Source organism: Neovison vison, chromosome 12 (assembly GCF_020171115.1).
Source record: "Neovison vison isolate M4711 chromosome 12, ASM_NN_V1, whole genome shotgun sequence".
Taxonomy (NCBI): Eukaryota; Metazoa; Chordata; class Mammalia; order Carnivora; family Mustelidae; genus Neogale; species Neogale vison.
This window is the reverse complement of record NC_058102.1, coordinates 15,772,198-15,796,093: the sequence shown is the minus strand read 5'-3', so window position 1 is coordinate 15,796,093 and position 23,896 is coordinate 15,772,198. Positions and strand designations below refer to the sequence as shown.

At 42.2% G+C, this 23,896-nt stretch overlaps 1 protein-coding gene across 2 annotated transcripts in view; it reads left to right on the top strand.

The window, feature by feature from the left end:
- Nucleotides 1–23,896, top strand: part of POLR3B (RNA polymerase III subunit B) — a 131,838-nt gene that overhangs the window by 41,464 nt on the left and 66,478 nt on the right. For both annotated transcript variants that reach the window (XR_006381435.1, XM_044229387.1), the window contains exons 13-19: nt 4,859–5,020; nt 8,102–8,302; nt 10,084–10,246; nt 11,352–11,505; nt 14,347–14,421; nt 15,372–15,470; nt 19,608–19,735. Coding sequence is in view for 1 of the 2 variants with exons in the window: in XM_044229387.1 (XP_044085322.1) it covers nt 4,859–5,020; nt 8,102–8,302; nt 10,084–10,246; nt 11,352–11,505; nt 14,347–14,421; nt 15,372–15,470; nt 19,608–19,735 (982 nt within the window). In the remaining variant the exon portion in view is untranslated. The remainder of the gene's footprint in view (nt 1–4,858; nt 5,021–8,101; nt 8,303–10,083; nt 10,247–11,351; nt 11,506–14,346; nt 14,422–15,371; nt 15,471–19,607; nt 19,736–23,896) is intronic.

The following is a 23,896-nucleotide window of genomic DNA, read 5'->3' as shown; positions in this document are numbered from 1 at the left end:
TTTTTAAAATTATATCTTTAAAATTTTTAAATATTTTATTGCAATAAGTTTTGCTTATTTTTGAGTTTTATAAAAATAGATTCATACCATATTCATTTTTCAGCAACATTTTTCTTCACTCAGCATTGTTTTTAACATTTGTCTATATTGTTGCATGTCACTGTACTTCCAGTTTGGTATTTATATTCCGTTGTATATATGGAATATGATATGGTATATAAGGTATGTATATATTCACGATAAATAACACTTTATTTTGCCAGTCATTCCTTTCTATGATTTTCCCTTTTTAAAAAAATACTAACATTCTTATTTATATTTTCTGGTGCCAATATGCAAGAATCTCTACAAATAGGAATGCCAAGTCCTGGAGTCAAGTTAAATCTTTAGTTTAACTGGAGAATATTGAAGTAGTTTCCCAAGTATTTGTCTGTTGTACGGTATAGGAGTTCTCATGACTTTTGTCCTGTGCCTCAGTATCAAACTTTGAACACTATTGCCTAGTGGGTGTAAAGTGGTATCTCCTTGTGGTATTGATTTGCATTCTCTCTCTTTTTTTTTTTTTTTTTTTTTTTTGTGATTCTGGGTTTTGCTGATAGTATCCTCATGGCATCTTTATATTATATATTTCTCTGTCCTCTAAATTTTTTGTAAACCAGGAATCAAATTCAGAGGCTGGGTTATAGTCAAGATCTCTCTCTCTCTCTCTCTCTCTCTTTTTTTTTTTTTTTAAATTCTTTTTTGGCTAGAATGCTTTCTGGGTTGCATTGTGCAGTTGGCTGTTGTAGCCTATCAGGGAGAGTATGACTGGTTGTTTCTACACTTTGTGTCGTTGAAATTGGTGATCACTGGGTTTAGGTGTGTGGGGCCCTGATTCATCTATTGTAAAGTTGCCCATCATCTTTTATCCTGATTGATTGATTGATTGATTGATTGATTTTTTTTAGTGTTTGGTTCTCGGTATTCCTTAGGATTTCTTTTTTTTTTTAATTTAAAGAGTATATTTATTTATTTGACAGACAGAGATCACAAGTAGGCAGAGAGGCAGGCAGAGGAGGCCAGGTTGGGGGGGTGGGAAGCAGGTTCCCTGCTGAGCAGAGAGCCTGATATGTGTGTTTTGATCCCAGGGCCCTGGGATCATGACCTGAGGCAAGGGCAGAGGCTTTAACCCACTGAGCCACCCAGGTGCCCAAGTCCTGATGGTTTTATTTAACGACTGATGATGATCATTCTATTACCCATTGTTTGATTATTAGGGCATGCAAAGTAGTGATACTCTAATTTACTCTTTCTGCTTTTTTTAGCTCGAATTTTCAATAAAGAATACTTTTCTCTATCATCTCTTTGGTTACTCTGAGATGTAATTTATGTAGAAAAGGCAGGGTAGATGCTTGCTAGATTTTTTTTTTTCTACCCAGTTTATGGAATACTGCTTTAGGTCTCTTGTTTCTTCCACAGATGAAGGGTTTTTTTTTTTTTTTCTATCATCATAAACTTGGGAATTTTAACATTTTTACTTAAATATTAGCATTAGCGTTTCCATTTTTTGGGAAAAAAAAAAAAGCCTGCTAGTTTTTGATTGATATTTTGATGGAATTTATAGAATAAGTTGGGGAGAATTGATGTCTAAATAATACTGAGTCTTCTAATCTGTGAACATAGTGTATCTCAGATTCTTTTAAATGTCTCTCAGTAATGCTTTAAATGCAGTTTTTTGGGGGGGTGCCCAAGTGGCTCAGTCAGTTAAGTGCCTAACTCTTTGTTTCGGCCCAAGTCATGATCTCTGGGTCATGAGGTCGAGCCCTGCATTGGGCTCCTTGGTCTGCATGAATTCTGCTTGAGATTCTCTTTCTCCCTCTCCCTCTGTCTCGCCCCCTGCTCATGCTCTCCCTCCCTCCCTCCCTCTCTCAAATAAATAAATCTTTTTTAAAAATTTAAACACAATTTCTTTTTGTATACTAACCTTGTATCTTGCAGGCTTGCTAAACTCACTTATTGGGTCTACTAGTTTTTGTTTTGTTTTGTTTCGTTTTGTTTAAGACTCTGGGATTTCTTATGTGGACATTCAACTTATCGGCAAGTAATAACAGTTTTACTTCTTCCTTTCTGATTTTTATATATTTTCTTTTTCTTGCCCTAGTGCGCTGAACGCTACCCCAAATACCACGTTGAGTAGAAGTGGTAAGAAGGGGCATTCTGTCCTGTTCCCCAATTTGATAAAGCAAAGCTTTCCGTTTCCTGCCCCTGTCTGGTGTCTGGCCCTTGCAGGATCCTTGACCCAAGCATGTTTCCTGCTCCTCTCCCAGGGAAGATGCAGTTTGGCTTCTCTCGCCTCTCCCATCTGGCCTTGTCCTTTTCCCTGCAGTTGGTGACCAGAGGGTTCGCTGGCCTTCCTGAAGTGGTGGGCTTGCTATTCCTTATTACTAGATACAAGGCTTATGGTGGGAGCAGGGGGCTGTCCTCTCCAGCCTCAGGGACAGAAGGCTTCTATCCCTCTCTCAGTGCGGGTCACCTTTCCCCGGAACTGTGTTGGCAGGAGGGTTTCCTGACGCTTCTCTGGCAACTTGAAGCTTTTGCTTCATCTGAGCAGAAGTCAGGGGAGACAGGGTTTTGTTGCTTGTTCCAATGAAGGAATCTGTTTCAGGTCTTTTGTTTGACACCAGTCTTTTGGGAGCACTCCACGGAAAAGAACTTGTGGGTGTAGAACCTCTTATGTCAGAGGTTCCGAAGGAGTCTAAGCTTCCGTGAGAGCTCACATTTGGCATTTAAGAAGTACTTAACATTTTGTCACATTTCTGTGGCAGATGTCCTCTCTGTCATGTGTCCTGTCTCTTCCTGGACATCCAGACCGTAATTCTTGTATTCGGTTCCTCTGGGTGCCTTGCAACCTTAGCTCTTGGCTAAACTCCAAAAATGTATGATTTCATAGTTGATTTATCTTTTTTTATTATTAGAGTGGAGGGGATATTGTCTTCTGGCTTTCTGCTTCTCTTGAATATGGAATTTGCAAATCTTTCTTAAGGTCTCCACTCCCTCCAGAGCCGAGGCTTCCTTCCACCTCTACTGTTCTTCTGTTTCATGAAATCATTCATTAATTTTCGGGTGACGGCTTAAACACTTTATTTTTTTTTTTCTAGCATAGGCTGAACTGTCTTGTTTCAGACTTTACTTTGGTCTCTGTTGCCTTTACATCATTCTCTGCTTATATAGATTGTACCCAGACCACTGGTTGGAGGATTGGTGTGAGTCCATGGTTCAGTTTTCACTGGTCTGAAGAAGAATGAGCAAGGATGGATGGTTTGAGTTTTATTTGAGAGAGACAGAGGGTGAGAGGTAGTGGCAGGTGCAGAGAGCAGAGGGAGAGGGAGAAGCAGGCTCCCCACTGAGCAGAGAGCCTGACTCAGGGTTCTGTCCTAGGATCCTAGGATCACGACCTGAGGTGAAGGCAGATGCTTAACTGACTGAGCCACCCAGGCACCCCCGGATGGTTCGAGTTTTATCAAACAAATTGTATTTACTTTTTTGTGTTTTTCTTCTGAAATTATTTGCTTTCCCGTTTTTTGATGTTAAAATGTCCTTTCGAAGATGAGATGATGTCAGAGTAATTGGTGGGTATTGTATTATAAGCTTTTTATTAAGGAAATATTACATATAGACAGAAAAGGGGGTGAAACATGAATTTCAGCTCACCAATTTGTTAAAAAACGAATACCTTTGTAAATAGCACTCAGATCGAGAAATAATATCATTTGAACACTTCAGTAGAAGTTCCCCCTACAGCATGCCCCTGCCTGATCAAAATCCTCCCCCGACCTGATTTTTATGGTATTCGTGTCCTTGCTTTTCTATAGAGTTTTGCCATTAAATTAGAGTTCAGTTTTGGTGGTTTTGAACCTTATGTAAATGCAGTCATACCACACATACTCTTCTGTGTGTGGTTTCTGTCACTCAATATTATGCTTTTAAGATCCAGCCATGATCTTACTCATTTCGTTTCAATTTTGTTTATTTTCATTGCTTTATAGTGTTCCATTATTTCGAGTCTGCCACAGTTTATCTAACTAAATCTCATTTGTATGGCTTTCAGTTTTTAGCTTGTGCAGATAATGCTGCTGTGAACATCTTGTATCTGTACAGACGCACATTTGTGAAGGGCAGTGATGCTCAAGGTGCCCTTCCCCCACCAGCAGCTGGGCATCTCCTGGGAACTTGTTAGAAATGCAAATTCTTGGACCTATTGAATTAGAAACTATAGGGGTGGGGCCAGCAATTTGTGTTTTAACAATCCTGGAGCATGATCACCATGCTTGCTGAAGTTTGAGCAGCTCTGCGGTGGGGTGGGGATGTACCTAGGGAAGGAACTGAGGGGGTTTAGGGAAGACTAGATTAATGGCAACTGTCTTCCTAGTAGTTGTTCTGATATACATTTTTACCAGGGATAGAGGAGAAGTCCAACCGGCGCCACATCTTTGGGGTTGTCAGAATTTTTTTTAACAGTAATTCTTTTCCTCCACCCCTTTTTGGGGTTTTAATGATCTTTATCTATAAAATTAAAACTTAGGTCATTGATCAGAGAAATCTACATGTCTGGAAGTGATTGGTCTAAATTAAATGTCCTTCAGTACAGAAGTTATATCATCATTTTTTTGGTCTCATTCCCAGTGCCTCATATAAGTGATCAGCCCATAGAAAAGTACATGTTTATCGAATTGAATTTTAAAATAGTTTTTCATTGATAAGCAGTTTCCCCATCTTTTAAAAAAAAACAGTTTAACAAACACCTAACATTTATTAAATAGACTAGTAATACATCTTGAAATTTCACCATATGCTTTTTCTTTTTTTTTTTTTTTTTTAGCTTTTGTCACTTCTTTTTGAAGATTTATTCAAAAAATTTAATTCTGAAATGAAGAAGATTGCAGACCAGGTGATTCCTAAGCAAAGAGCAGCTCAGTTTGATGTCGTGAAGCACATGCGTCAGGACCAGATCACCAACGGCATGGTGAACGCCATTTCTACGGTAAGGCTTCAGTCTTTTGGCTAGGGTCTTGGGACTTAGTTATACATCGATTCCGTGGAATGGAAGTTTAAAGGACTTTGGGACTCTAGGTGAAAAAACACATTTAAAGGTTATTTTTACACATCATAAATTTTCTATTTTGAAAGATGGTCTACAGATGAAATATCAATGACTAGGGATTTTGTTAGAATATAGCTTCATTGCCAAATTGTCATCCCTGTTGTATAAGGCAATAAGAAAACAGATCCTCATCCCTGTTGTATAAGGCAATAAGAAAACAGATCCACTTACAGAAAATCTTTTAGTTTAACTGGAAATAGCCGTTCTTTCAATGGACACTTTCCTATTGTTTTCTGTGATAAAACTGACATAGTGCAAGTAGTTTTATTAATGATAACTTTGGTCCAAAACAGTACAGAATGTTTCATTTCATCGTAGGTTTGTATTCCTCAGAGGGCATCAGCTGTTCCTCACGTGAGTGATGGGTTCAGGCCTCGGCAGCTGCCATGTGTGCAGGGCCCCTGGCTTTCATAGAAGGTTATCAGATGGGTTTGGGCTCCCTTTCTAAAAGCATCACGCCTCTACGCCTATCTGATGAAGTCTCGTCGTGTTTTGCATGGCAGACATAAGATTGGCTTTACAGATGGGATTTCACCCCGCAGAGTAGTGTGGAATAACAACACATTGATTCTCTTGGCAACGGAAGAATTCGTGGCGACTTGCCGCTACGTGTGTCTTTAGAAACTAGCCAGTGGATCAGTGCGAACAGCCCCTGCGGTGACAGCCACCTCTAACCCAGGGTGACCCGGGCCCTTTGTGCCCATCTAGGCACGTTCAGCTCTCGTGGCCCATGTCTGTGTGAAAGTAGCTCCCCACGTATTAGAAGAGACGTCCCCAAAGAGCACTCGAGCACACGTCTGGTAGAGTGACTTTTCCTTGCGTCCCAACCCATGATTTTCAGGTCATGATAGCTTTTTGGAGTCGTTCTTTTGCCCCTTAGTGACACCGCTTTACCTCCTGGAGAAAACTGCTCACTCGAAAAGTTGGCAGGACACCTTGTTGCAGGTGGACCCCAACGCGTTGGCATCCAGGAGAGGATCAGCTCTAAAATTCTCTGTATTTAGTAGCATATTTTCAACAAACAATGTTTTTTCCAAAGGGCAGTTCTAGGCTCCTTGTCTGTTCCTCTTCTCTCCCTTTTGTAAGACTCGCGCAGAATACTAGAGCAAACCCTCCCGTTGGACATCTCGGCTTCACTCCCCACCTACTTCCTATTTGCCAGCAGCTGCGGCCTTATTTTAGCTCTGTGCAGAATATTTATTTACCTTCCTCACGCCTACTCTCCGGGCGCCAGTTGGTTTACGAGGCCTCCCCCGTTGAGAGCAGGAAAGGAGTTAACTGAAAAAGCAACAGAAGTTGTTAACTCGTGGAATAATGCGTTTGCTCTGTTCCTTTGCTGTGTAATGGACAGTTTATTCCTATAATTTAACTCTCCCAGGTTTTCGGAAACCTCAAATTTCTGCAGTGATGGATCTTAAATAGTCATGATTATGCTTCAGTTTGTGAGAGAACTCCCCCAGAGTCCCATATTTTAATTCAAGCGGATCACCTTATCTCCTTCTGAAACTCTGACAATCTTTCTCCTGTTAGCATTTTTAGCCTGGGATCCCTGAGTCCTTCCCTGGAAGTGGGATGTAAAATTTTGTGTTTGTGAGATCAGGCACATTTTTCCCAAGAGAACAGACATAGCTTTCATTAGAATCTCAAAAGAAAAATGAAGACCTACCATTTAGCAGATGTAATTTTTGCTTTTGAATCAGAAAGATTATTGGGCGCCTGGGTGGCTCAGTGGGTTAAGCCGCTGCCTTCGGCTCGGGTCATGATCTCAGGGTCCTGGGATCGAGTCCCACATCGGGCTCTCTGCTCAGCAGGGAGCCTGCTTCCCTCACTCTCTCTGCCTGCCTCTCCGTCTACTTGTGATTTCTCTCTGTCAAATAAATAAATAAAATTAAAAAAAAAAAAAAAAAGAAAGATTATTGAATCAGTAATTTTGGGGGACATTTTCTACTTCACTTTTCTATGCGTACTGTTTTCTACTATTCATGTTGCCATGAACTGAAAATTTAACGATTCCTAACCTTGATCTTCAAATTGTCTTTCAGAGTATTTAGTGTGTGTGTTTAATACAGTATATTCACTGCATAGGAGGTAAACTATGTTCAAGATTTATTTCCTAGGGGCGCCTGGATGGCTCAGTGGGTTAAAGCCTCTGCCTTTCGTGGGGTCATGATCCTAGGGTCCTGAGACCAAGCCCCGCATCGGGCTCTCTGCTCCATGGGGAGCCTGCTTCCTCCTCTCTCTCTGCCTGCCTCTCTGCCTGCTTGGGATCTCTGTTTGTCAAATAAATAAATAAAATCTTAAAAAAAAAAAAAAAGATTTATTTCCTATACACCTATTTTAAGATTGACATGATAGCCATAGAGAATATATAATATCTCTTCATATAAATATATATGCAATTTTTAACCTTAAGAAGCCTACAATTTATTCATTATCCCTGATAACCTACTATTGGAGTTATTCTTTTGGTCATTTTCTATTATATTTTCCTCTAATTCAGACAGATTTTGGAAGACATCCAAATAATGGCATATTCCCACATGAAATTATCTCTTTGAGCTTCGAGCTACTTTTACCTTAAAAATGTGTATAGAAACTCCTAGTGTTCTATTAATTAGCCTACTGCTTCCAGTGGAAATCTCTGGTTGAACCAGCTTATTCAGGATATAATTAGTTCTTCAGAAAGTAAACGCCGTGATGTGATAATGTTGATACATCAGAGTGTTCTGACCTGGTTGCTGGACACGGGTGATATTCACGAAAGCCTTAGAAAGCTCGAGTGAGTCACTTGGCTCAATTTTCATTTTAACTGTGATATTTTGATTTTTGAACGTACATCATGGCTCTAATTTCACAAAGAAATCGTTTCTGTGATGAACTTCTCAGAGTGACTGCAACATATCAGGCAACATATGAGCACATCAGAGGTGGTCTTATGTCTTTTTTTTTCCCCCTTCACAGGGAAATTGGTCTCTAAAGAGATTTAAAATGGACCGTCAGGGTGTGACTCAAGTGCTGTCTCGCTTGTCGTATATATCCGCTCTGGGCATGATGACAAGAATCTCCTCTCAGTTTGAAAAAACAAGAAAAGTGAGCGGTCCTCGTTCCCTCCAGCCATCTCAGTGGGGAATGCTCTGTCCTTCGGACACTCCTGAGGGAGAGGTGAGGTACCCGCGGCGTCTCTGCTGTGTCGGAGCAAATACCTGTTGCCGGTGTCCTACTTCTGCCCCCATTCCTGCAGGCCGTATCCTTTCCTGGCTCAGCCACTTATCTAGCAGAGAAATAACTGATGCAGCAGTCAGGACATCGTCAGTGCCGTCCGAAAGCCAGTGCCAACAGAGGCAGTCGATGTAGTGTCTCACCTCAGTAGAAATACGGTCCCCGTGTTCTTGCTCGTTTTAGCCTGTCCCCGAGAATCAAGCCATGCAATGAAGAGGGGTTGAGATTGTGAGAGAAAATTGACAGACTCCTCACCTTTGGTCACGGGCATCTCTTTTTAAGCAACTCCTTCTTTTCCATGGCTGTACTGAGAGGGCATCAGACTTGGCAGTGACAGCCAGTAGGGGCACAGAACCAGGCAGCTGACGGAGGTTCTGCACCATGGCCTCTCTCCTTCATGCCGACCATTGTTGGTGTCGCCTGATTCTGTTCGTTGTAAACTGCAAACTTCCGAAGGAAGGAACCTTGTTAGGTTCCCGCTGCGTCACAAGCTTCTAGCCCAGAGCCTTGTTTTCAGATATCTGCTGAGTGAATCAATATGCTTGTTATGACATGTGAAAGATGTAAGTTCCAGAATGTAGGAATTTGTTAGGACTCCAGGGAGGTGAAAATAGAAGTCCATACAGAGTTAAGATTTTTAGAAAATTACCATTCCGCTCCTAATTTATCTTAAACCATATGGAAATTCACACTAGAATTATGCGGCTTGTCAGATTTGCATAACTTCTACCCGTTGGGCTTTGCAACACTGAATTTCCCAGAGTTTGTTTCAGCTAACCTCCTTGAAATACCTATCTTGTGTATCACCACAGCAGATGGTTTGAAAGAATCGAAGATACACTCTGCACGTTACGTTGTCTCAAGTGTTTTTGTTTTCTACTTGCTGTGTTACGTCCTTGTTCGTATTTTGTCTTAGATTGTGTTTTGGTTGTATGAAAGTTTAAAAATACTTTATTTCTTTTTCATTTTAAAGTCATTTGAAATGTACACCAAAGTTGCAAAAATAGTAAAAAGAATTTCCATAGTCCCTCACCTAGATTCCCCAAATAGGAACATCTTACAGGACCATCGCTCAGTTATCAACCCGAAATTCGCATTGGCAACAGGATTATAATCCGTAGATCATAGAATCTAGACCTGGTTCACTTCTTGCCAGTTATCCCTCCAGTGTCTCTTTTCTGACCCATAATTACACTTGCTTCTTGCCATGTTTCCTCAGTCTCTTAATCGGAGTGGTTCTTTGGTCTTTTCTTTGCCTTTTCTACCAAGAAGCTTTATAGGATACCGGACGTTAAATTTGTTGACGACTCATTTCCGGCCACTTGTATATTGTCAGGTACCCACACCCATAAGTGTTTTCCTTTACTGTTTCTGTGCCGTGTCGTCTTAATGGCCGTGGCGTTCCGTCGTCAGGGAGTAACAGCTTATGTAGTCAGTTTCTTTTTTGAGGGAGCATTCATGATGCCATCCATATTTGCTGTTTCAAATAGTACTTTGCTGAGCATTTCTGAGGCTAAATTTACGTTTAGATCCTTGTTTACTACCTTAGGATCAATTCCTCCGTGTACACGTTTTTAAGCCTTTTGTCTGAATCTCCCAAGTGTCCCCTACGAGGCTGTGCTGCTTTATGTGGCCGCCAGCAAAGCAGTGAGCTTTCTTCAGACACAAACCGTACCTGGGATTACTAACGGTCAGTCTTACACATGACTGTCTTCTGTTTTCAGGCGTGTGGTCTGGTGAAGAACTTGGCCCTCATGACACACATCACCACAGACATGGAAGACGGGCCCATTGTTAAGCTGGCCGGGAACCTGGGCGTCGAAGATGTGAATCTGTTATGTGGGGAAGAGCTCTCTTACCCAAACGTGTTTCTCGTCTTCCTCAATGGTAAGTGCGTTACAGAGATGTGTGGTGCCTGATGGGCCTTTGGGTGGGGAGGGGGAGGGAAGCTCTTGTCATCCAGGTGTTTAAGGACAAAGAAACTTCAATTCTGGGTCCAGGAGGCCTTAAGTGAGAGGTAGAAACATGTTGACAGAAACCGTTACCCACCGGCTTGTCCTCAGGGTCTGAGAGGGTCCCGCTATCCAAGTCCAAGGTTACTCTGCAGACACTGGCTGCCTTCTGCCCTTTCACAGCTGCCAGCTGGTCCACTGCGGGAAAGGCTCAGCATGGTATCGTTACGTTCAAGCTTAACATGTGAGACATTCTGCAGTCAGATCAGCCCTGGCAGCGAGTTGACTCACATTCCGCCGCTCGATGACGGATTGTCGGCAACCTGTGGCCGGAGGCCCTCTCCTCCAGCTCATGCTTCAGTTGCTGCTGTTACCCGATGCAGAGCACGCCAGAGTCTCGGCAGCGAGGGTGCCTCGTCCTTCCTTCTTGGGATTTGGTGGTCTGGGTGCCTGTCCCCTCGCCTGTCCCCCGGGTGCTCGTCCTGACCCCCTATCTTCCATGCTCTTCTCCCACTTCCTCCCACTCCCTGCATGGGCCGCTGAGCAGCAAAACGGGGCTGGCCCCTGGCCACTTGCTTCAGTCTATCCCCGTGGCTAGCGCAGACTGAGCTCTTGCTCTGCACTGTCAGGCGGGACCCTCTGAGTCCTCACGCTGACCTGGGGCCCGGCGTCCACCTTCCCTGTGTCTCAGATGCCGATGACAGGAAGAGCAGTCGGAGAACAGCAGTCACTCGGCACTCGGCAGAGCTCGAAGCGTTTCTCGGAGGAGCGACTCCTCACCTCACAGCGGCCCTTTGGAAGTGATGGATCCGGTGTTCCAACCCGGGGTTCTGGACCCCGAGGTCCTGTCCCCAGCATGTGGACTCGGGTGGTCGGGCGCCCCCGGCCGCTCCGCTCTGCCACTGGCCTGCAGCCTATGGGCTGGCCGCCCGGCTGGGTGACGGGGTCCTCCGCGTGCGACTCCATGCTGCGGCCGCTCTTCCTCGGGTGGAAGAGGTCTGTTGTTTGTCGCTCTTAAAAATGTGGTTTTCTCTGCTCAGGTAACATCCTGGGCGTCATTCGAGACCACAGGAAGCTGGTGAACACGTTCCGCCTGATGAGAAGAGCGGGCTACATCAATGAGTTCGTGTCCATCTCAACAAACCTCACAGACCGGTGCGTCTACATCTCCTCTGACGGCGGAAGGCTGTGCAGGTACGAGTGGCTGAGAAGAGTTTTAATGTTTGCTTCTGACAGAAATGTGCTTGTTTCTGTCTTTGAACCCACTTTCACCTCTTTCCCTGTTGAGGGGAGTTGAATCCACTTCGCGGACACCTCGTGCGTGTGCATCTGGGAGCTGAGGATTCAAAGATCAACGGAGTCAGTCTCTGCCCTCAGACAGCTCAGCCCACGGGCAGAGACAGAACAAGGGCTAGTAACAGCCAGCCGTAAGGGCAGGGTGCTCGCTGCCGTTATTTATGATGTCAGGAGGCGCACCGTGTGTGAGGCTTTAACGCCACTCGGCCGTGTAAGGCTGGGTTACCTTTTTCATTTAACAAACGTGGAACGAGACCTGAACAGCTTACCCAAAGCTAGATGGTGGCGGGGTCTGTTCTTTACCTGACGGCCCTGATAGTTCGTCTGGCTCCAGCAATCATGATTTTACCCGCTGTATTCTACTGCGGTGAGCCGAGCCTTAAAGGATGTGTGGGATCGTGTTTCCTGGACAAGGGAGGAGAGGAGAGAGGCTGGGGAATGGCAAGGATAAAAACACGGAGGCACGAGCGCGTCGCATTAGACCCAGTGGATAGGCGCCGTCTCGTCCTTCAGCAGAGTAAGGGCTTACTATGCGCAGGTGCTGGCCAGAAGGTTGGGGCACAGAGTTGAGTGTAACAGGATGTCTGGTCTTGGGGGACATCCAGGGACATCAGTTAAGAATGGTATCTTGTTTTGTAAGTCTCTGTGGGTTTTTCTGTAGTTTTTTGTGGACCTCAGGTAGGGCGAGGGCCCGAGTGAGTAAGCTAGCCAGGGTGGGAGTGGTGGGAAGAGCTGGGCGTGGAGGTCTGTGAGAGGTGAGAGAGCACTGCCCTTGTCTGCCCAGCATCCAGCTTCTCCTCCCAGTGACCCTCCTCACTTGCCTTTGGGAACTGCCCCTCCCCATTGGCAGTCTTGTGAGAACAGTCAGTTGCCCTCTCCTGCTCAGCCAGAGGTCAGACACCTGACCCTAGCTAGGCCAGTCACACTCTCTCCTCAGAGAATTTGAATCCCCAACAGAATAACTCAAGGAAGAAGTGGTTGGAGCTGATTCATGCTGACAGCGGCACATGCAGGACACTGCCTGTTACCCTCCCCTTCTGGATCCTTGGATCCTTTTCTTTGTGAGGCTGGGCATTTTACCTTTTTCTTGTCCCCCATTCTTCTCCTTGTAATAAATTCCTACACTTTCAGTCAATTCTTTCAAAAATTTTTAAAAATTTTTTTTGGTAAATTCTGTTTTTGCTTCAATTAGCCAGAATTGGTTTCTGTTCTTTGCAACCGAAGAACCCGAGGTGATGACATACCTCTGAGTCCTGACTGCCCCTCGCTGACTTGTGTGGCTCTGACCTTAGTACTTTCCTCGGCTGAAAGATGTAAACGATCGTGGTACCTCCCTAGGATTGCCCTGAGAACTAACTGATAGAAGGTGTGGCGAGTGCCTTGTGGGTTCCAGGCACGTGTTAGCTGCTTATGTAAGCTGTTAACATAGTCAGTCAGGGCGGGGAAAACAGTAACATTTTCTTAGGTTACTCTTTTTGGGGATTTTTTTCTTTCATTACATTCAATATATTATGGGATAGAATGAAAGGAAGGATTTATATTTCAGAAGTCACCTTACAATGGCCGGACAGAGGTCTGGCAGGACGAACAGGTAGTTTATGGAGTAAGTAGCCGGGCCGTGAGGTAGCGGAGTATGTCCACTCCTGTCTCCTGCGTCTGTCCTTGTCCTCACTTGTGAGTCTCTTGGCCCGAATGTCCTGCGGCCCTTGAATGAGGTAGCAGTGCTCTCTGCCTCCCTCCCCAGAAAAAGCCAGGATTTCGAGGTAATGTTGATTTCCATGAAAAGTTCTCTCAGTTCACTTCTCGGCAACTTGTGTTCCCCTTTTGTAATTGTGCAGCTCTTCTTCTTAACTGTTTAAAAGTGCTCATTAGTCCTCAAATAGTTATTTGGACTTTAGGGTAGAGCGCACAAGGGTCTGGTGGTTGCTCGCTCCTCTCTCTGAGAGCTGCTTATCCAAATAGCAACAGCCCTTGACGTTTCAGGGCCGCATGCCATCCTTTGTGTCCGTGTTTCCTTGTGGTGGCGAGGCCCTCAGCAGCGGATCACCGCTGACAGTTACAGGTTAATCTACCAGAGTGCGGAGACCAAAAGCTCTCTCTACCTCACACCCATTAGCTCACTCAAAATCACAACGTAAAAAGGCTTTATTCTCTGTAAATGTATAGCTTTAGGTAACCTGCTAGTGTAGCCTAGTGATATCTGTCCAAAAAGAAGCCCCTCTGAACAGCGGATGTCCATCAGACCCTGTCTCCTCAGGGAGACATTGTTCTCCTCAGGGACAGTTCTCTGTCTGCTGGCTTCCTGGGCCGTAGACCACGTATTCCTGTGTGGCATCCTGTGAAATGCCTTTGGTGTGATGTGTTTACACCGTCCATTTAAAAAAATAAGACAGTAAAGATTTTGTTTCTAGATCTTACTGAGGATCATTTTTGTGTGGCCTTTCCATTTAAAACCAGGTATTTCCTAAGATGCTTGGAGGAAGTACTGTGCGTGCATTCGTGTGCATGTGTGTACATACATGCGTGCTCTGTCCTGTGCACGTCTGTGAATGTGTATGTGAGGGAGAAAAGACAGGCCCTTACACGCTCACATATGCAGAGAACCCCTCAGGTCCAGGAATTGGTTTGATCATGTCCCACTTTCCCTCATTTCACTATAGTCAATGTACTTGCTGATTTAATTCTTGTTTTGAATGCTGTGAATTTGGTTTTTTTTTTTTTTTTTTTTTTTCATTTCAGACCCTACATAATCGTTAAGAAACAGAAGCCTGCCGTCACAAATAAGCATATGGAAGAGCTGGCTCAGGGGTACAGGTAAAAGGCAGAAAGCAAAACCTCTCAGACTCCTTCATAGTCATAGATATGATTTAAGCAGCAATGGCATTATTTGATCTGAGCTTTTAAGAAAGTATATTTTCATTTTTAGTCCCTTAATTCCTCCCTACTCAATGTATCAGCCTATTAAAACCTATTCTTCTCTATGTGAACTTGCCTAGACTTACCAGTTTGTATCATGAGGATCAGAGTGTTGGTGTAAATGAGCACACTGTGAAGGAACAGAGGGATATTTTGATGTGGATGCTGGGGGTCTCATCGTAGGGGCACTTAAAAGTCATAGCAGATATTTTCAGAAGTGGGTACCAGATTAGGGCACCTGGCTGGCTCAGTCGTAACACATCTGACTTTTGATTTCAGCTCAGGTCATGATCTCAGGATCGCACTGGGCTCTGTGCTGGGCGTGGAGCCTGCTTAAGTTTCTCTCTCCTGGGGCACATGGGTGGCTCAGTGGGTTAAACCCCTGCCTTTAGCTCAGGTCATGATCTCAGAGTCCTGGGATTGAGCCCCTCATTGGGCCCTCTGCTCAGCAGGGAGCCTGCTTTCCCCTCTCTCTCTGCCTGCCTCTCTGCCTACTTGTGATCTCTGTCAAATAAATAAATTACATCTTTTTAAAAAAAAAAAAAAAAAAAGATTCTCTCTCCCTCTGCCCCTCCCTACCCCAGCCCTGCCTGTGCGCTCGCACTTCAAAGAAAGTGGGAGTGGGGGCAACCAGATTGACAAATATCATAGATGTTTTATTTCAATAATTTGTGATCATTCTGTGATCCAAGAATAACATGTTTCAAGCATCCCAATATATTGATACTTTCTGGGAGAGAAAGGTGCTTTGGGTGTACATGAAAGCCAGTAGCCTCCTCCATTACCACGTGTAAAACATTGCAGTAAAATGCTTATTAGTAATGTACATTTCACCAATATTTTCCTAGGAATTTTGAAGATTTCTTGCATGAAAGTCTAGTTGAATATTTAGATGTCAATGAAGAAAATGACTGTAACATCGCACTCTATGAACATACAATTAATAAGTAAGTAGGATCCATAATAACCATAATTAAAACCTGTTCTGATTCTAGAAATCACCTTTTCATTTCATCTCTTCTGTTATGTTGCCTCTTGGTAGGAATTGTTAGAAGTAGACTGTCCTGTAATAAAGCATAACCCATCATTTATCCCAATGTAGGGTTATCACAAAGTTGCTAACAATCTTTAGACTTAATAACCTTTTCTATTCATGTTACACTTAGTGTGTATTTTTTTAAAAGGAATTGAATTCCTTCTCTGATTCTGATGTTTGGTTATTGTCAAAACTGAACGAATGGATCAGACTACGTAATGATGTATTTCTGTCTTCTGGAGAGGACGTCTAATTCTTGTTGATACAGGAATTCCTTATATTCTATATTATAAGGATGTCTTTGAACTTACATGCAATATAAAAAACGATAATATGCTCACAGTGTTTCAAAAAGAGTGTTTCAAGAGTGTTTCACAGTGTTTCAAGTAATAGTATTTTTAGAAGCATCTGTTCTATTTGGAATACATCAGAGGATGTTTCTATATCTTTCTGTCTGATGCATGTAACTGGTGGTACTGGTTACCTGAAAATGGAATTTTTGCACTTCTGTTGTGAAATAATTAGGGAGCGTCATACTACCATCTGATAACTATTTAAGTCTTCAGTCGAGAAAGTACTTTGCTGTTTCCTACTACCAGATGCTTCATTGTTGTCTTATTAAAATTTAGTAAACAATGCTTTTCAGTCATAATCTTTTTCCTTAAAGGTAGGACTATCTCATTTAAGAAAAAAAAGTGCTATTTTTATCCTCCCATTTGAAGATTGAGTGACTACAAAGACTTCTTAGGCAGTAACCCTCCGAACAGTAGCCTGTCCTTCCTGTTTCGGCCTTGACGCCCCTCCTCCTCTACACCCACAGCGGATCCCATAGCCTGTGGTGTTGCCCCTCAGTGTACCCCCGGGGTCTAATCTCTTTCCTCCACCTCCACCTCCCACCCTCGTCCAAGCCACTGCCATGGCTTACCTGGGGACTTGCAAGACTCCTGACTCTTTTGCCCTTGTTCCCTTACAGTCTATTCTTCGTAGGTTCAAGTGGTCTTTGCCCTTCTCTTCTCAACCCCCCAGTGGGTTTCCCCCTCCCTTGGAAGTTCTTACAGAGGCTTCAAGGTCCTCCATGATCAATCCACCCCTCCTGGGGTCTGCAGCATATTCGTCCTTGCCTCCCTCACTCTCTATAACCACACTGGCCTCTTCCTCACACCTCAGGTATGCTTCTACCCCAGTACCTTTTCACTGGCTCTTCCGTTGCCTGGGACACTCACCTCCATCACCCACTCCTTCATCTCCTCCAGGTCTTCCTCAGGGGCCTCCTTCTCAGTGCCTTTTCCTGACTACCCCATTTAGAATGGATACCCCTCCTCTGTGCACCCCTCTTCACTGCTTTATTTTTCTCGGGCTTATTACCTTACAATAAGATCAATAAAATGCATATTTTATTGATTTATCTGTGTATTATTTCTCTCTCCACTAGAAACTTCACAAAAGGCAAGGATTTTTCTCTGTCTTGTTCACTGTTACACAGGAATGCAGCCATTAGTATCAGGAGCACCCAATCACCAAGCCGACCCATGTATCAGACTCATTTTATTTTAAAAATAGAAAAAATTTGGTATTCTGTAATTCATACTTGTGACTCTTTTTCAGTTGTAGACCTGCCTAAAGTAAAAAGAATGAATCCCCTTCCTTCCCCATCCCACCAAACTCCAGCCTCCAGACATAATCAGTGCCAGTGGTTTAATATATACTCTTTTAAGGATTTTTCTAAGTAAATACAAACATACATGTATGGTCTCAAGGCAACATATTTTAATTATCTTCATTTTTAAACTTAGCATCATTATCAACTTTATCATTCTAGATACATTTCTATATTAGTGTATGCTTGTATGTTTATATAAATACATTAATTTCTTTATATTACATTGTCTAACTACATGTAGTTTATTTAATCTGTTGATGAATATTTAAGGTGTTTTCCAATTTTTCCGCTGTTGCAAACAACAGGTTACTGAGTTACTGAGTCTTAATTTGAGCTAAACTTAAGGCTCTTATACATATTGACTAGAAAGTCTTCTATTTCCTGTTCAGGACAGAAGATTATGGTGGTTATAATTTTGAATAATAGTATCCCTTTTTGTTTCATAAAAATCAAAATCCAGAGCATTTGGACTTGGAAGAATTGTTAGATAACATATGATCTTATATACGTATTTTTTGGTACAAAAAAATAAGAAACTTCGGTCTGTACCTTTCTTCATTTTCAGCTTGTTTCAATCTATATATCTGAAAAAGTAGTTTTTATTTACATGGGGATATTGGCCCATATTGTGAAATTGGTCAGTATGTAAACAAAACAGTACATTTAAGACTCTGTTTTACTCTAGGACATAAAATGTCACTATAAGCTCTTTCTCTTTTCAAAAAAAAAAACCAAGAAAGCAAAACCTAGGCCTCTCTCCCTCTCTGCTGACAAAGGCGAAATGCGTCTGAGAGACTTGGGGTTCTACTAGGTCATAAGGTCAAAATTATGTTCTTCAAACCAAGAGCTGCATGGAAAGCATCCTCTGTAACCAAACGAGGGGCATAATTCATACATGTATTAAAGAAAAAAAAAACCCAGTGGATAAGTTGGAGATCTTTTGCCATGTGTATTGCAACTAATTTTTCCCAATGAGTTGGGTTATCTTGGAAATCACTTGTCTTCACAGGTACTGTAAACCTTTGAAGTTACCAAAGTTATGCTTCACAGGTACTTGAGGAAGGAATAGAGGGTCACTAGAGTCCACAGACCCTGTGTGTAATCTGTAAATCTGTAATGTCTGTTCCTTCCAGAAACAATCTGGCTGCCCTTTTCCTTTAAAATACCTGAGTTGCTGCATCAGCCAAAATGGGGATTTTCATAAATATATTACAAAGCAGCCAGATTATGACACCTACTAGATGAAGTCTTACTTTATATCCAGTTCCTACAGCTGAGCTCTTCAAGAAAAATACCATGTAAGCTCATATATATTTAAGTTTTCCAGTAGCCTCCTGAAAAAAGAAAAAAAGAACCAAGTGAAGTTAATCTTAATAATTTTATTTAACCCACTTTATCTAAAATATTACCATGTTAACATGCAAGCAATATAAAAATACTGAGATTATTTTTTCCTATAAGGCTTGAAAACACATCTCAGTTTGAGGGCTAAATGTTCATTGGAAATACCTGATCTGATCATTACATTTCCAGTTGAAAGAATAGATTCACAAGTGAAAGTTGTTACAAACATGAAGGTTTTGACTAACTGAACTGAGTTATTTAAATTTGAGTTTTAAAATGTAAAGTAATTAGAATTAAGTCAAATTAAACCTCCTCCAAGTTCCTCAAGCATGCTAATCTAAGTGAAAAGTACTGAACAGCCACATTTAGCTAGTGGCTATGGTATGGGTCCCCTTAGGTCTAAGGTAACTATTCCTAAATGGGATATGTTCTTCTCTAAAATGGTAAAGCAGCTTTGTCATTGATACAGGTTGGAAAAGTGAGGGAAAATCAGCCCACTCATCCATGTGGATATTTTTTCGGTATTGCATTTGGATATTGCCCAGTAATTTCTTTATGAGTATTAGTTATTGTTATTAGTATGTAATAATGTTTTTTTTTAACCTGGGCATTCTGTACTCTCTCTCTTCTCTTGTATTTCTATAAGTAATAAGTTTCTATTACTGAAGAAAATAATTTGTTTTACTGCATTTTATTTAAGTAGGTTTTTTAATCAGTTTTACTGTCATCCAATTTTATTGTCCTTGAAGTTTTATATAAATTACATATAAATTTTTATACATAGCTATATAAATTTACACATTTTATTTAGGTCCTTTGGGGACCTTGGTGGCAATATTTTTTTATTGGCGTAATGTGTCTGAGAGAGTTGGGGTTCTACTAGGTCATAAGGTCAAAATTATGTTCTTCAAACCAAGAGCTGCATGGAAAGCATCCTCTGTAACCAAACGAGGGGCATAATTCATACATGTATTAAAGAAAAAAAAAAGAGATTTATTCTAGTCCCTGGTGTCTGAGATGTCTGATTCTTAATTAACTTGACAGAGATACCACCCACTTGGAGATTGAGCCCTTCACTCTGCTTGGTGTCTGTGCTGGCCTCATCCCATACCCTCATCATAACCAGTCCCCAAGAAACACGTATCAGTGTGCCATGGGGAAACAAGCCATGGGTAAGATATCCTTCTTGAACTTGGTTGTAAATACTTGGATAAAAGACTTGAGCCTTATTCTTACTTCACTAGTACTAAATGTTTGGCTACGTCAGGCGGTGCTGGTTCCTGAGTGTTTCTACCCTCAGGGCTTGCAGGTGCCCCTGGTCTACAGCCTCTGCAATAGACAAGACCTCTCTGTACTTACTTCTTTGGTCAAACAAGAGGATATGTAATAAATGTCACAGAATGATGAGAGGGTAAATAGAGAAAAGCTCTGTAAAGTGTAAGATGTGAACCAAGAGAAACGGGAGAAAGAGCAGAATACAAGTTTGAGGGAAGAGTGGGAAAGGGAGTAGAGCCGCCGGTGCGCAGTGTGTGTTAGAAGGTGTTCAGGACGGTCGGTGACAGTTGTTGAACACATCACGTCCTTGCGGTTGCTCCTGTAGCTTCTGAAACATGACACCGGTTTCTGAATTCCTTCTCCTTTCTTCCTTCTCTTTTCTCTATTATCCGTCCCCAGCACTTGTGGAGCATCACAGGTAGACCAGACGGTGAGGCTGGCCCCTGAAAATGGAGGGAGGAGAAAGAGCCCTGTCCTCAAGGAGCTCAGTCTAATGGGGCAGCCCAGCAAGTACAACCGGAATTGAATGTGTTTGATAAATGCTGTTGCGGACCAACAGCTAGAACTTAGGGAAGGAGAGTAGAAAGGGCACGTGGGGTTAGAGAGTAGGTTGCTTCTGAAGAATAGAACTGAACTGAGTCTTGAAAGACCCCGAGTGTTTTTCACAGGCGTGGAAACAGAAACAAGCATTGCATGGGGATCTTGGTGCTTTGGTCTGGCTGTCGAACGTGGTATGGGAATAGTGTGTACTGGAGAGTTGCTGTAGATTAAGGAGTTTGGGTTTTATTTTGGAGGTGGTACAGCCCCCCCCCCAATTTTTTTTTTTTTGCTTATAAGCTTTTTTTGAAATGTTTTAAAAAATCATTTAAGTCCCAGTAAGTTTAATTTATTTCCATACATATCTATGACATCAGTATGACTTGTCAGTTCTGGTTTAAAGTACGCTACAGGGAGCTTCATGAAGAAACTGAAAGGTTTTTGCACTGCCTCTGGGTAGCATCCAGAATGCAGTTAGCATCTCAGTTACCAGCAATCAGCTGCAATGGACCATAGCTTGACAGTTAAGGAATCCTACATCTCATCCCGGAATAAAGACTGTGTATTTCTTTCTGAGTCTTTGTATTGCCCTTTTGGTTGGCAAAACATGTTGTCCTGCAACCATTTACCTGAATGATGTAATGCCTGGACGGTTCAGAATAATTCCCAGTGGGAAAATCTAAACAGCGGCTCATCAGTTTCGCCTTTCCCATTCATCTTCAGCCGCAGTGCAGGCTGATTTCCCGCGTGTGCTTGTGACTTGCTAACAAGTTGAAATATACAGTACTGAACCCTGTGTGTCATGAAAGGACTATCACTTCTATTGGGTTTACCAAACCATTTTGTTTCGTGATGTGAATCCTGGCTGAAACAATATACCTTTTGTGTAGAACCTTCAGCAGAATTAACGGAAGACTAATCACTCCGTCGCTAATGCCACTCTTTGGTCGTGTTTGAAGATTAAAACAGAAGGAGCTATGAATCTGTCTCTACTTGGTGAATCTTTTTTTTTTTTTTTTTTTTAAAGTAAAGAAGTGACTTGAAGGAAAGAAATATTTTTATTTTTGCAACTCTTCTTCTTACAGGAAAAAAAAAAGCGCGTTTATTTCGTGGCCATGAGTATCTGAAACGTTTGGTTAGTTACCACACACAGTTAAGCAGGATCAGTGTGTACAGAAAGCCAATTCAGTGTCTGTAGAGTTCTTTTGTAGTTTTCTGTGTGAAGGTTTTTTTTCTCGTTTTGTTTTGAGTGTCATTTGCAATTCATTGTCTGTGTTTTCTGAGGTTGGTGTATTCAGCTGCTCTGACCCTGGGTCCTGCACATTTAGCTCCTTGGATACAATCCTCTGACGTTCCTGCTGACGCTAGGAAGACAAAAGCCACTGAATATCTTAAGTAATTAAAAAAAAAGGCTTTGTTACTGTTTGTTATGATAAAACACCTGACTGGAAAGAAAAGCATCGAGATAAAAGTACATTCAAAGTTGGCACATTACATGACCACATTTCTCTTTGGACACTCATATAGCTACGTACTGAGCGAGGGCTGTATGAAAAGTCACAAAAGGAACAAGGCCGGCAGAGGGAGAAAACCGCACAGCAGAAACCCAGGTCTGTAAAGCAGACCTAGCACTTTGAGTTGGACTTCTCTGAGTCATTTTAATTCTGCGCAGTCTTGGCAGCTGGTAACTAGAAGGCACACTATCCCATTTTAAGTATGAGCCATTGCCGAAGACGGTCTGCATCTCAGAGATTCTCTGTGAATGGTCTGAAGTCATATTTTAGTTGCTGTTCATCCATTAGTCTGTGTGGCAAGTGAAAGTAGCCCGGAATTAAAGCACTACACATTCTTGCCAACCTGGAAGATTTGCTCTCTCCTTTTCACTACCCAGTGCCCCCCCACCCCCCCACCCCCATCAAGAGTGAAGAAATGAGAGAAAGTCCTTTTCCTGTCACTAGAAAGGAGACCAAGACAAGCCCAAAGCGCAGAGACTGAAAGCCTCCGCTTTCATAAGAAAGAGCACATTGTAGTAAACATGAAACCTCAGCAGAGGTGTTTCTTAAATCTAAGATTCTTTAAGTTATTAATAAAGTGCAGGTTTCCATGTTCTGTTTTAACTGTCTACTGAGGAACACCTAACCTTCCGTGATACAGCTCTGTGGTGCAAGGTTCAGAGCAAGAAACCAGGTAGACGCGGATGGAAATGGCGAGGTCTCCGGGTCACTCAGCACAGCAAGTAAAAAGCTGTGTGTTGGAGCTGCATTGTATGGACTCCTGGCACCAGACACCAAGTCCGCATGAGTCACGCTTTCATATCCTGTCCATTTTATTAGTTGGCAATCCTCTAGTGGAACACTTTCTCCTGGTTAAAAGGATCTTTCAGTCACTATCAGCTCAGTTAATGAATATGCATCACATACCTCCCCTAGCCACAGGCTCTTCCCAACCCTCCTTTACCTCCAAATTGCTGAGACTTTTTTTTTTAAGCTCAGGAACTAATGCAGCTTCTGTTTTTGTTTTTGTTTTTGTTTTCAATAGATTTTGTTCCAAAGCAGATAGTTCCTTCTCTTATGTTCCCCACTTTATACTAGGAAGAAATGTCCTAGAAATAACCTAGATTTTGTGATCCTAAAAACACATAATATACAAAGATCCTCATAAAATTTTGGTTTCGCTCTATATCTCCTTCTCCTATTTCATTCAACTTTCTGTTTGAATTTTTTTTTTTTTTTTTTAGAAAATTTATTCTTTATCCGTTTGGTAGATACAAGGTGAAAAAAATGTGTTGGCCAAATTATCTCTAGCAGTTACATTTTTTAGAATTTCACTGTTGGTTCAAAAAAAAAATTGAAATCATTGTAGCTACTTCAGATATAAGATGATACGATATTTCCTGAGACTAGAAAGTTAAATAATGAATACTTCATGGAGATAAAGTTGCAGTGTAGTTTGGTATGTAGCGTTAGAATGGGTGGCAGAACGGGTGATAGTGCAGGGCCCAGGGGTGTGTGTTTGTTACTACTGATGTCGTTCGTAGTATTGTTGGTGAATGTTGCCCCTTACTGACCACTGAAATGACTTAGACACATTTCTCTTAATTAATCCTAATAACCCTGTCAGGCAGAATACGGACCTTTTTTGTTTCTGACAAGGAGAGGGAACCCCACTTTGGTTGAGTAACTTAGAAAAGGTTACATTGTGTCTTCTGGGCAAGACATAATGTAGCTATCTATAATACTTACACAATTCTTCTCAGTTGAAACTAACTTCTTACCTCACTTTTTCCCCTTCACGGTGGGTCCTGACCTCCTCGGCATCAGTGAGAATGTGGAGCAGCTAAAAATCGCACGCCTTCCCTGCTAGCCTGTAGAATATAAGCACTGCGAGGACAGGACTAGGTCTGTGTTATTTATTGTGTCCTTAGTGCCAAGCAGGATGCCAGCTCAATAGGCTTAGCACATTAAAGTTGTTAAGAAATCTGGTGCATGTTTTTGAAAAGAACTAAGTTGGAAAACTTATAC